Raw genomic sequence first — 11900 nt, forward strand, 5'->3', positions numbered from 1 at the left:
CAGTAAGAAATTTACACCGAGAGTATATATCTCTGAGTCGATACAAGCAGTTACTTGTTACATGGTTTTATTGTTCCATTGGACTGCAAGGTACAATCCTCCTCGGGGCAGGAATAGGTGGCAACGGACGATGCTCGACTGGTTTAGGTGGATAAAGACGTTCCATTTTCCGATGAGCTGGCTGAGGCTTAAAATTCTCTTTTGGAATAGATGTTTTGACTTGTTGAACTTCATCGTCATCGTCGTTCTCACTGTGATTCGGTAGTTCTTCATTCTCTCCTTCGGTCTGTTGATTCAGATCTTCAGGTATTCTATTGTAATGCGACGGTAACTGATTCAGGTCAGCAACAGTGTGTCTGTATTCCAGTTTTCGTTGACTTGAGGTTTCATCCTTCTCTCTTAGTTTAACTTCTTCTTTTGCTGCCAAGTTCTCCGATTCAACCGAATTCAATTCTCCAAGGACTGGTCTGACGCTCCCATAAGGAACAAATATGTGATACCAATAATAAGAAGAGAACTCTCTAGTCTTAAATTAGCTGTGGTTTTACATTCTTGAACTGCAGGCGCGTGATATGGATCCTCACTTGGGATTTGGTGGAGCCAGTTGATCATGAGTCCCAGCGCGTCGATAGACTTAGTGGTTTGAGGAGGGAAAAACAAAATTTGTCCCCTTTTAAGTCAGAGAATTCAAGTTTAGTTTCACGTTTCCAGGATATAAATATGACTTTTTATAACCGACCGTATAGAGAATCTAACCCTCTTTTACGAATTCGAATTTTAGAGGCTGGAGAGCATGATATGGGCCTGGCGTCCGTTCTGGCGAAGGTTCTAAGAAGAGACGAGGGGTGAATTTGAAGGGAGGGGTGGGGTTACTGAATGCAGTGAACACGTGTAGCCATATGGGAACTAATATACTGATCACTATAGGCTGCGATAGAAGACACGTTATCGTTGCTTTAACTAACTAATTTGGAAAGAGTTTTGTGGCGTGAGTAAATAACAGTTGACAAAGTTGACGAAAATTATAGAGGTGGTCGGTGAAACTAGCGCTAAAGGTTGAAATCCCCCGCCCCCATATATACTTCTGACCCTCCCATGCATCACACTGGCGTATATACACACAACTCCCCTCTTACATGATTCCATCAGTAAAAATACAAAAACAAACTTGAGAGGACGTATAGCTACATTGTGCAAAATGTAACATGTTGGTTACCAAATGAGCATAGATGAGTGTCACCTAGATGGGCCCATTTTCATGCCAATTACTTTATTGGAGACGGATGGGGTGGGGTCGAAGGAGGGGGGGAGAGGATGAAGTCACAAATATTACTGTATAGTCTGCGTACAAAACATGTATATTCAACGGAGATTGCACTGTTATTTTCATTATGAGCTGCAAAACCATTTTCTTAGACATTATTTTAGTGGACAAGGGGTGGACGCGGGAGATCGACGCTACAATATAGTATATCGTGTATGCAGTAGTCTCCTATAAAGAAAAGGAGATCCACCAGATTTGCGTTTATGTTATTTTATTTACGTCATAAGCAACTACAACATCCTTTTTTGTATTGCTTTAATTTCAAACTTCATCGTACATTTTATAAAGTAATTTCAAAGCAAATTAAAAAAAAGGTAAATTAAAGCAATTTCTACAAATATAAACAAAAACAATGGCTTCCAAAGTAAACAATAAAATTGAACGCCGTATACCCATTCCCTATAGCCCTACCTCAATCCCACTCATAACACGGACTCTGCATAAATAGACACAACGAAATTATAATTAAATTGCTCAAACTGCAGTCACATGAGCTTCTTGTTTATAAATCCTTCCGTTGAGAGTCTGCCTGCATACACCGACAGATATCGCACTTAATTGCCATATATTATAGAATCCTAAATTAATCAAAGAAATTGCATTTTCATTTACTAATTTATACGGTGAGGCGTAGTTAGAGATTATAATGTACCATGAGCATCTATTAAATATGCTATTTGTTCCATAATTATGCAATAAAATTAAACTGAAATATACATCATTGTAAATAACAAATATCAGTATCGCAGCAGGTTGCATTTTAATATCGCTGTATAGTTGATCAATTGCAGCGGTTCAGAGAGCTTGACTTTCACATTAACAACTTAGAAACAAAACAAACTTTAATATATATCTTCCACACTAAACGTTATGAATATTGATGTTACGGTTCATTTCACAGCTCTGGCGACATTTTAATTCATTAACGAAAGATGATATGGAGTTATCGTAACGCTTAAAACATTGGATTAATACATAATATTATAACTTAAAATCTAGAGAAGAGTTAACATCAATATCAACTTTACCTTAGAGCAGCATTCCAGGAAAAGTAAGGCAATTAATCGTAAACTGAAGTAGACAAAAACTCCTCAAAGTCCTAAATCTCGCTTAGCCTACGACATCTCAATGCATAATTTTCATGATGTGCGTTTTCATTGTCATATTTTATATAAACATTTCAACGCTTGTATATCATATGATGTCCTTCGAGCTTCATTTGGACTAAAATTCACAAAACAGAAGAAAAAAAAGTCCCATGTATGCCAAAATAAGGACATTTGTACACATTTATTTTAAGCAAAAAGCAACAAAAAATCAAACATAAACAAACAAACATAGCCCGAACATCTACATGTGCACCCTGCGAACTCTTATCCATACGAATTAGTATTTTAATCATTTATCCTGCATGAGAGAGTCAAGATAAACATTAAACTTACCAGTGAATCTAACTTGCACATGTTGTTTGACGGTGTTATCATATGTTACATAACTGACACAGTTGGGAATAATACGGATCTTTTTGTAAAGGATGAACTGCAGTGTATACAGAGTTCCTCACATTGATAAACAGACGACATAATAACCCCTCACTGACAAACTTATGTATCATTCCAGGCTTTCGGGTTTACCTGTTTACTGGTGGATGCTGAGTCAGTCTCGGTAAGTTGCAACCCTCCATCCTACCATCTAACTTGAAACCAATAGGGAAACATCTTTGTGACGATGCAAAATTTAATTAATAAAATGAATAGCTACGAATGCACGTTATGTACTACGAGGAATACAGTGACTCGAGCCAGGGAGTTCCTCGACTCGATATGGAGTCACCCTGGTACTGTAGTACTAGCTTAACAGGTACATATGCTGTACGGCAGTGTCCTCACCCCCTCGCCAAACCTTCCCACTTATAATTACATTTTGCATTAGGTAAGGTATGAAAACGATAACACATTCTTAAGGTGATCTTTCGCCTTGTCCCATAATAAGCCCAGAAACTGTAGCCTCACCAACCCCCTCTCATCGGTCCTGACTATCCCACCCAATTCAATTATCACTAAAGGATTATAACCAGATGATATGCATTGACCCAGAGAAACACCCCCCCCCCCCATCCCAAACCTGCCAAACACACGCATATACACAAACACGAGTAATACTATATTCTGACATGTCCGCAAGCACACAACTGTCATTCAACGCAGCCCTTATCTCAACTTAAAGAGACCTTTGTTTGATATACACACTTATCTTTGCTTTTAATCGAAGCAAATAATTTCAGGTGCAGGTTTATATTATCAATAGCGTATCTTACGATTTCCTACATTGGATGGTGACAGCGCCCTCTTCTACCGAATGGACGACCATGCCTCATCCCACCGTGGCATCCCAACCCTGGACCGAATGGGTGACGAGGATGGTATGGGTGATGAAGATGGTGTCTTGGTCGGTGATGATGGTGCGGAGGATGGTGCCATGGCGGTGGAGGTGGGGGATGCCATGCGTGATGATCGATAGTATAGTTGTATTCCTCAGTAGGGGACAGAACGGTAGGTTGTAGGTTGTAAAGTTTCACTCACTATGGCATCAAGAGTTTCCTCTAAACTTAATTCTTTAGATTCGTCGTTGTTTTGGGTTTCATCTTCATAATGGCCGACGCCAGTGTAGTTTATTTCTTGAACTGACTCCACTTCGTTGGCGGTAGACACGTGACCATTTGTATCCGGTTGTAATTCCTGGCTGATATTTGTTGTTTGCGCTGACGAGTTACTGCTCTCTTCAACTACACTGGCAGGATTCCTCAGTTCACCTATTAAAGTACTAACTTCAGCAGATGGTTCAAATTCAAGGCCTAGCCCATTAAGAGAATCTTCTAGCTCAATATTTTCCAACTCGATTCGAAGTTCCTCCAGTTGCGATAACAGATTACTAGTTTTCGGAACGTCCTCGCTATTTTCTGATTTTATAGCTTCTTTGACGGACGCTTCAATCTCCTTGAGGCGGGATTTTGTTTCAGCAGCACTGTCCAACACACGATTGATCAGACGCAGTTTCCTTGCTTCCGTCATACGTAATCTACTGAGCATAGCCGTTTTCTCTGCCGCGATTCTTTCCATCGCCTCGGCGGCACGTTGTGTGATGGCATCTTCCGCAGAAGCGGCTTCGCGTTTTACTCGCTGTGACGCTCTCCGCGCTCTGTCCTCTGTTTCGCCGCAGCGCGCGTGCTCCTGAACTGATTGGACGGCTTGAAGTTCAAGAGTCTCGTGGACATCTAACTCTGCCTCCGTTGCATCTACTAGGTCGTGACCATTGTGTTTGTTCCTTGTTGTACAAGACATACATTGAAACACTTTACACGTACGGCAGTACATAGATAGCCCATTTGTATGCGTAGAGCATCTAGTTTTACTTATCTTCCTCGTTAGCGTCCTTTTAGCTGTGGTTAATGATCCTGATGCATCTTTTGTTTCAATTTCGCCGAGTTCATCGTGTAGACTTTGGAGCAAGAAATCAGTCGGCAATGCCTTGATACCACCAGGAGATAACGTGATAGTTGTTCTGCAGATTGGACAGCCAAAACGTTCACCTTTCTGCTGCGCTGCCATCTTACATTGCTCAAGACAATTCCTACAAAAGCTGTGTATGCAAGGTAACATTTTTGGCTCACTGTAGGTGCTTCTGCATACAGCACAGTTCAAAAACTCATCTCCTAGTTCCTTTACAACATTTGACGCCATATTGATAAAATAATGATCAATCCGACCAGATAAGATTTGTCCACTCTGATGCACTAGGAACAATTGGATGTCACTTATATGTTAGCGCTGTGCGGTCCTAAACTCTTTGCACAGGGTCCGAAGCAAGTCCGGCAGAAGTTGTTGGTTAAACTGCGGTTCGAGTCCCATCACAGTTATAGCTTGAGGCCGTGTTGTTGAATAACCTGTTGCAAATATAAGAGAATGGATCTGATATCTTCATCATTTCAGTTACAAACTGATGACTAGGCTACAATCTATAAATACCGTGCGGCCGACCGGTTCATAAAAAAATACAACAAATGTAACATATATCGTAGGCCTACCTCTTGTTCGACGTAACGCATTGCAACATTTCACTGTTACAGTTCCAACCAATGTAATCCATTGAGCTTGTGTTGTATCAACAGGTGTGCTGGGCATTAGTTTACGAGGAAAAGTCTATTCAGAATGTACAACACAACTACGTTTTATTCATTGTTTACAATACACCAACCTTTGTTCAAGTGCACGCCGGGTGGTTTTCCAGTTGATATCAAGGCCACAGTACAAACTGTGCGTACAGTCGGTTTCTTAATATGTCAAGTAAGCCAACTGAACGAGTGATCGACGGGAAGTCTGCTTGTATCTTTCGGTCTTTTGACATTTTCTACTTGATCTGTCAGGAGGAGATGCCGATGTTTACTAATAAGTTCCTATCAACCGACGAAAATATCGAGTCTTTACTACCATACATATAAAATGTACCTTTGTAACCTCGTGCAATAGTAGGATTGTGTATGGCACGATTCATACATGAGGTAGTTTGTGTGTATGTGTGTGTGGGATTCCGCCTCCGGATTACTCACTTTTCAAGTACAAAAAGAATTGATTTTGCTTTTGTTGTGATTCGACCGAGTTTGGCTCAGGTGAACTAACTCGCTTTCATTGAACAATGTTTCTATAAACTGCGAAAAAGAATTCGACAAACTGAGGTGTTACCTTCACTATAAAGAGATAAATTGATAAAATGTTTAAGTCATCCTTCAAAAACAATTCATTTCTGAAATGGGACGAATTCTTGGCATTTCTACACAGCTACGTACATTTGCGTCCGCCATTTAATGCTCTGTACCGCCCTGTGTAGACACGCCTTTCGCAGAGTGATCGAAGTATGTTGTTTTTTTTTCCCTGGGTTGTCATGTCATCCTGTGCGATTTGAGAGTCTATAAGGCAATACATTGCACAATGTATTGCATGTCAGATACTCGAAAACCGTGCTATAAACTGTCTTGATCCATTATCTGTTATATCCTCTTGAGGCATCCGTCGATTTTCATACAAGTAGAGAAAACGATACTTCAAGAACTTACCAAAGTAATTGCAATTTTGGTTTGAAAATACGCTATATGATGAAACAAACTTTATAGTTTATATAGTTTATAATACTTCTAACAATTTTACATGGAATGCTGATATAACTATGGGCGGTCAAAGACTACAACAAGTCAAAAGTACTAGGTTTTAGGCATTTATATTGATCATAAACTCAAGTGGTGTGACCACATTACAACTGTCTGTAAAAAAGTTGCAAAAAACGGTGTTTTAGCTAAGCTTAAGCATTATCTGCCACAACACATATTAAAAATTCTCTATCAGATATTAGTCCTGCCACATATTACGTATTGTTGTAACATATGGTCTGGTACTTGATATACCAATCTGAATCCCATTTATATTACACAGAAGAGAGCAGTCTGCCATATAACACATGCCAAACCACGGGACCACACAAATCCTCTTTTTAAGCGTTCTAGGTTGTTAAAAACTGATGACATTATTAGGGTTAATCTTGCTACATTTGCTTATAAGGCATGGAATGGACTGTTACCAAATGCTTTTAATGACTACTTAATAAGTAACAGTGATATTCATCATTACAATACCAGATTTTCAGGCAATGCACATTATAACAGATATAATTCTACAATAGGGATGTTATCACTAAGGGAACGTACAATCAAAACTTGGAATTCTCTATCAGTCGCTATTACAAATAAACCCTCTGTAAAATCATTCAACAAATAATTGCACTTTATTAATCGAACATGTTCATATTTTCTTTAACATTTTGTTTTCTTTTTCCTTTTCTTTACAGGGAGTCCTCTACTTTGTTAAGCCATCTGAAGGTTTTTTAGAGGACTTCCTATCACATTGTACATATTCACGTTATGAAAAAAATAAATCAATCCATCAATATGTGTGTAACTGTCAAAATAAATCCATTTATTAAGGGTGAAATTTTGGCGTAGCATCACACGTCGTTTGTAACAGTGGTTTACTGGTTAAAAGGAGAGGGAAACGTTATTCAGCACCGCCCGCATCATAAAAAGGTATCATAAAATATGGATGCAAAGAGACCAGGATCGGAGAGGACTTCTATGTTACAGGGGTCAAGTCAAATAGAAGCAGGAACTACTTAGTTATTCTATAGTGCAAAAAAATATGAATACAATATGATTATTGAAAAACTCATATATTTGATATTTATTATTGCAAATTAAGCAGGTTACACAGGCAGCGTGATGACAATGATGATTGCGATTAAATCATAGGTGGACAGATAAACTTTCTTGGTTATCAAAACCAAAACTATTTAACAACAAAATTACTACATCACAATTGAACTTTTTCTTCGATATGGCGTCATCAAGTGGTTTTATATAATTTCAATAGTTCGTAATGTATATGATTCAATGTTACCTTTGCGGTTACACAGAAATAAAACGATAATAAAACTATACGATATAAAAATTTTGAATAGCTTCTGTTAGATGATTCCCAGCATGTCGTCGTTTCTATCTGACACTAAACATCATATCAGGCATCTGAGTAATTCCATCTTCTTTCCGAGTAATGTTGTTCATTAACATATAACAACAAGTATACATGAACGTTACCATGGAGTTGTTCCATGGACATAATATTTTCGAATAGTGTAATACTTTTTTTTAAATCGAAACAAAAATGAAACACTACTCTTGATGCATTATCTTCGTTATACGGTAAACTTTATAGAAATCCATCATATATCTGTTTAAATATGAAACGCATTTAAGGACCCCTATTTTCAACTGGACACGAGGGCTTTAAGTTAACCGAAGTTTGACTCAAGTAAATATGAACAACAAAATCATTGAAACAAACGGATAATTAACACTGTTATATGAGTGACCAGTGCTCTCATTATAATCCTATGGGAGGTAGGCCTATATAGTTTAGTGTTTGCGTGAATTTCAATATTGGAAATACCTCTGCATTGTTTTATGAACTTATAATGAAAAAGCAATTCCCAAGCAGTGATATCGTCAAAGTATTTCAATGCAGATTTAATATTACACTGCAATATATCTCCTACCCAACCTATTGAAATAGTTTTAAACATTGTTATTGTATACCTAATAAACACTGACGATTCAAAAGAGCGCGTATCTAAATTACAAATTTTTCTATAGCAATAGTTGAAAAAAAATAGTTTCCTCGAATAAATCAGAGGTGAAAATGTCAGCCAATTGCAAGCTAGGGCTCTACTTCACTCACTTAAATTTAATGCCATAGCGTGTAGCTCCATCGTGGTTACATAATCAAGGTATGTTCAATTATTCAGTTATATGACTCTTCTTTTTAGAGAGATGGGTGGGCAGAGAAATTTAGAGAGAGAGCGGTGGAGATAGTTGTATAACTTCTAGTCTAACCCGTACCACGGCTTGCAAGTTAACCGCACCGTGTATTATGCGTAGACTGATACACCATGTTCTCATGATATAGTTCGATGTATGCTTGCAAAGCTTCGTTTCTTGAGGTATAAAACAAATGAAAGAGCAGTTGGTACATTTTGGCAAGAAAAAAATGTGTACCATGCCCAATGCGCACCATGAATTTGCAGTTATATTTTACAAATTGGATCAAGGCTATGCCTCACCAGACTTGCACAATGACACATGCACACTGCAGTTGAGTCACTTAAAATATCACAAAAGGTGATTGTCGAAAAAATTGTCATCATTGTTATGTGCCAAATGTTTGCATGATTCATACAAACCTAATGCAAATGCATGAGAACATATATAACGAAAGCTCCATTTCCCCTTTAAGTATATCGTATCCATTTTTAACACAATTATCAAGCTATGACTCTCAAAAACTGTCTACATCTGATCTCCAGCTTTACCAAACCTAACAAGTAAATAACTTAAAATAAAATTGCAAACTTGACAAATTAGGTAATAAGGCAAATATACTAGGCTTTTAAACCAATGTAAGTTGAATGATTGAGAAAGTAGCCTTATAGGATATAGATTTTTTCAACAACATCCGAATATTAAGAAAGAAAAAGGAGCAAGAACCAACATTTCCTTTGTTAACTTTTGGTGGCCCAACAATGAACAATAGGTTAATATAATGACTCAACAATAGAAGAACATTTTCCCTAAATTTGCAAAATATCTGACGTTGCCAAATAATTTCTAAATGCGTTCCTGGTTAACAACGTAACCGTTGTACGTGATTATGTAATGATTATGTAGTGATGAATGATTATTAACCTATAGTATCCAGACAGTAAGAAATTTACACCGAGAGTATATATCTCTGAGTTGATACAAGTAGTTACTTGTTACATGGTTTTATTGTTCCATTGGACTGCAAGGTACAATCCTCCTCGGGGCAGGAATAGGTGGCAACGGACGATGCTCGACTGGTTTAGGTGGATAAAGACGTTCCAATTTCCGATGAGCTGGCTGAGGCTTAAAATTCTCTTTTGGAATAGATGTTGTGACTTGTTGAACTTCATCGTCATCGTCGTTCTCACTGTGATTCGGTAATTCTTCATTCTCTCCTTCGGTCTGTTGATTCAGATCTTCAGGTATTCTGTTGTAATGCGACGGTAACTGATTCAGGTCAGCAACAGTGTGTCTGTATTCCAGTTTTCGTTGACTTGAGGTTTCATCCTTCTCTCTTAGTTTAACTTCTTCTTTTGCTGCCAAGTTCTCCGATTCAACCGAATTCAATTCTCCAAGGACTGGTCTGACACTCCCATAAGGAACAAATGTGGTACCAATAGTAAGAAGAGAACTCTCTAGTCGTAACTTAGCTGTGGTTTTACTTTCTTGAACTGCAGGCGCGTGATATGGATCTTCACTTGGGATTTCCGGGAGTTGCCGACTCTGAATTTGGTTGCGCTGAATCCTTGAGACTTTGTTCGCACAGTCAAGAGCCTGCCTTATTGTCTGCAATTTCTTAGCTTCAATAAGGGTTAGGTTTTTCAATAACATCAACTTTTCCTCCTCGATTTTCTTGATGACCTGTGCAGCACGATTATTAATCTCCTCCATCAGATATGAAGCTTCATCTCTTACCGAGTGCATCGCTCGTTGACAAATTTCTTCCGTTTGACCGCTGAGATGTTGCTGCTGAAGAACGGAAAAAAAGATGTCGTTCGACTCGGAGAGTTGCTCATCGTCACTATCGAATTGCTCATTTATATCTGTGGCTTCAATTAAAACATGTCCTCTGTGTTCCTTGTTATTTCTACACATCAGACATTGAAATACTTCACAAGTCTTACAGTAGACAGAACCACTCGGATGCTTTAAGCAACGAACTTTCTTCATGCTGCCTATGGAAACATCAATGCGACTGGCAGATGACACTGGACGCCTCTTAGCGGCTAGGCGAAGATGATTCCGTTTCACATCCTGTTTGGGTTTTCGCAGTGCAGGATCAGGTTTAAGCGTCGATACAAAATAATTGTCCTGAAGGGCGTTAATCTTGTCTTTGTTTAGAGAATGAGGAGTCTTACAGTGTGGACAACTGAATGGTACAGATTGACGTTGTGCAGAACGAACGTTGTCAACTAGACACTTTTTACAAAAGGTATGGATGCATGGCAAGATCTTAGGATCAACGAACCCTAGTTTACAAATGCCGCAGGTACTTTCAACTATATTAGCCCTTCCTTCCATGGCAAAACGTTTTGTTTGTACCACCATCGAGATATATCCGAAACAGAAACCCTGTTTAATGTAGCCTGAGACCGTCTCTGCAGTATAGTTTTTTTTTTTTTAATAGGAAAGTTAATCGAAATGAGTTCCTGTAGCTTGCATGTCCTACATACGATGCACCATAATTTATGTTTTCCGTTTACCAAGATGTAAATGTTCAAACCAGGCAATGAATTTCCCCGTTCCTTTCCAATGTTACGTGTATACGATGTTGAATAATCCAGTGCTTCGTAATCTTGTACACCTTTCGATATAACGCGATATCCTGCAAGTAACAAACTAAGTACCAGCTACTGTATAGTAAGTAACCTTACCACAAAAGGGTAATAGGGTGATTGCAAATATATAATATAATAGCTGGCCTCCGTGTGGAAACTGGCATTGAATGAAAACAATAATCATCTCAACGCATGGTTGATTTTATTGATACAGTACATACTGATATAATAAGACTAAAATACCATCGCTTGCACTCCTACAGAAGTGACGTAGACCTACGTGGCTCAACAAAAGAGGCTTCCGGAGAAAATATCGGACGGACTATATTTAGAAGGTTGTGATTCATATGTTGGGGTTGCTAAGGGCTGTCTAAAATAGTGATAACAACCTAGATTGACATATTTGTATGGTTCCGAAAGAAACGAAGAGGCACACAAATTTAATACTAGTTTTTGCAAAACAAAACTTTTTGACAGAAATGGTGACATAAGTAATTAAACTATATTGTAACGCCACCCGAGCGACAGCTATGAAATATGACGTCAGTGCAAGGAAGGG

At 38.4% G+C, this 11900-nt stretch overlaps 2 protein-coding genes across 2 annotated transcripts; both read right to left on the minus strand.

The window, feature by feature from the left end:
* Positions 1-1524: 1524 nt before the first annotated feature.
* LOC139965463 (uncharacterized) lies at positions 1525-5565 on the minus strand. The gene is made up of 2 exons (XM_071967826.1): positions 5409-5565; positions 1525-5267 (listed from the first exon to the last, which is right to left on the minus strand). The coding sequence occupies exon 2, from the start codon at positions 5062-5064 to the stop codon at positions 3859-3861; it is 1206 nt and encodes a 401-aa protein (XP_071823927.1). The 5' UTR covers positions 5065-5267; positions 5409-5565; the 3' UTR covers positions 1525-3858.
* A 2016-nt stretch (positions 5566-7581) lies between these two features.
* Positions 7582-11474, minus strand: LOC139965461 (probable E3 ubiquitin-protein ligase MID2). Its single transcript, XM_071967824.1, has one exon. It carries the CDS (start codon positions 11109-11111, stop codon positions 9747-9749), a length of 1365 nt encoding a protein of 454 aa, XP_071823925.1. The 5' UTR covers positions 11112-11474; the 3' UTR covers positions 7582-9746.
* Positions 11475-11900: the final 426 nt, after the last annotated feature.

This window comes from Apostichopus japonicus, chromosome 3 (assembly GCF_037975245.1).
Source record: "Apostichopus japonicus isolate 1M-3 chromosome 3, ASM3797524v1, whole genome shotgun sequence".
In the NCBI taxonomy this organism is placed as follows: Eukaryota; Metazoa; Echinodermata; class Holothuroidea; order Aspidochirotida; family Stichopodidae; genus Apostichopus; species Apostichopus japonicus.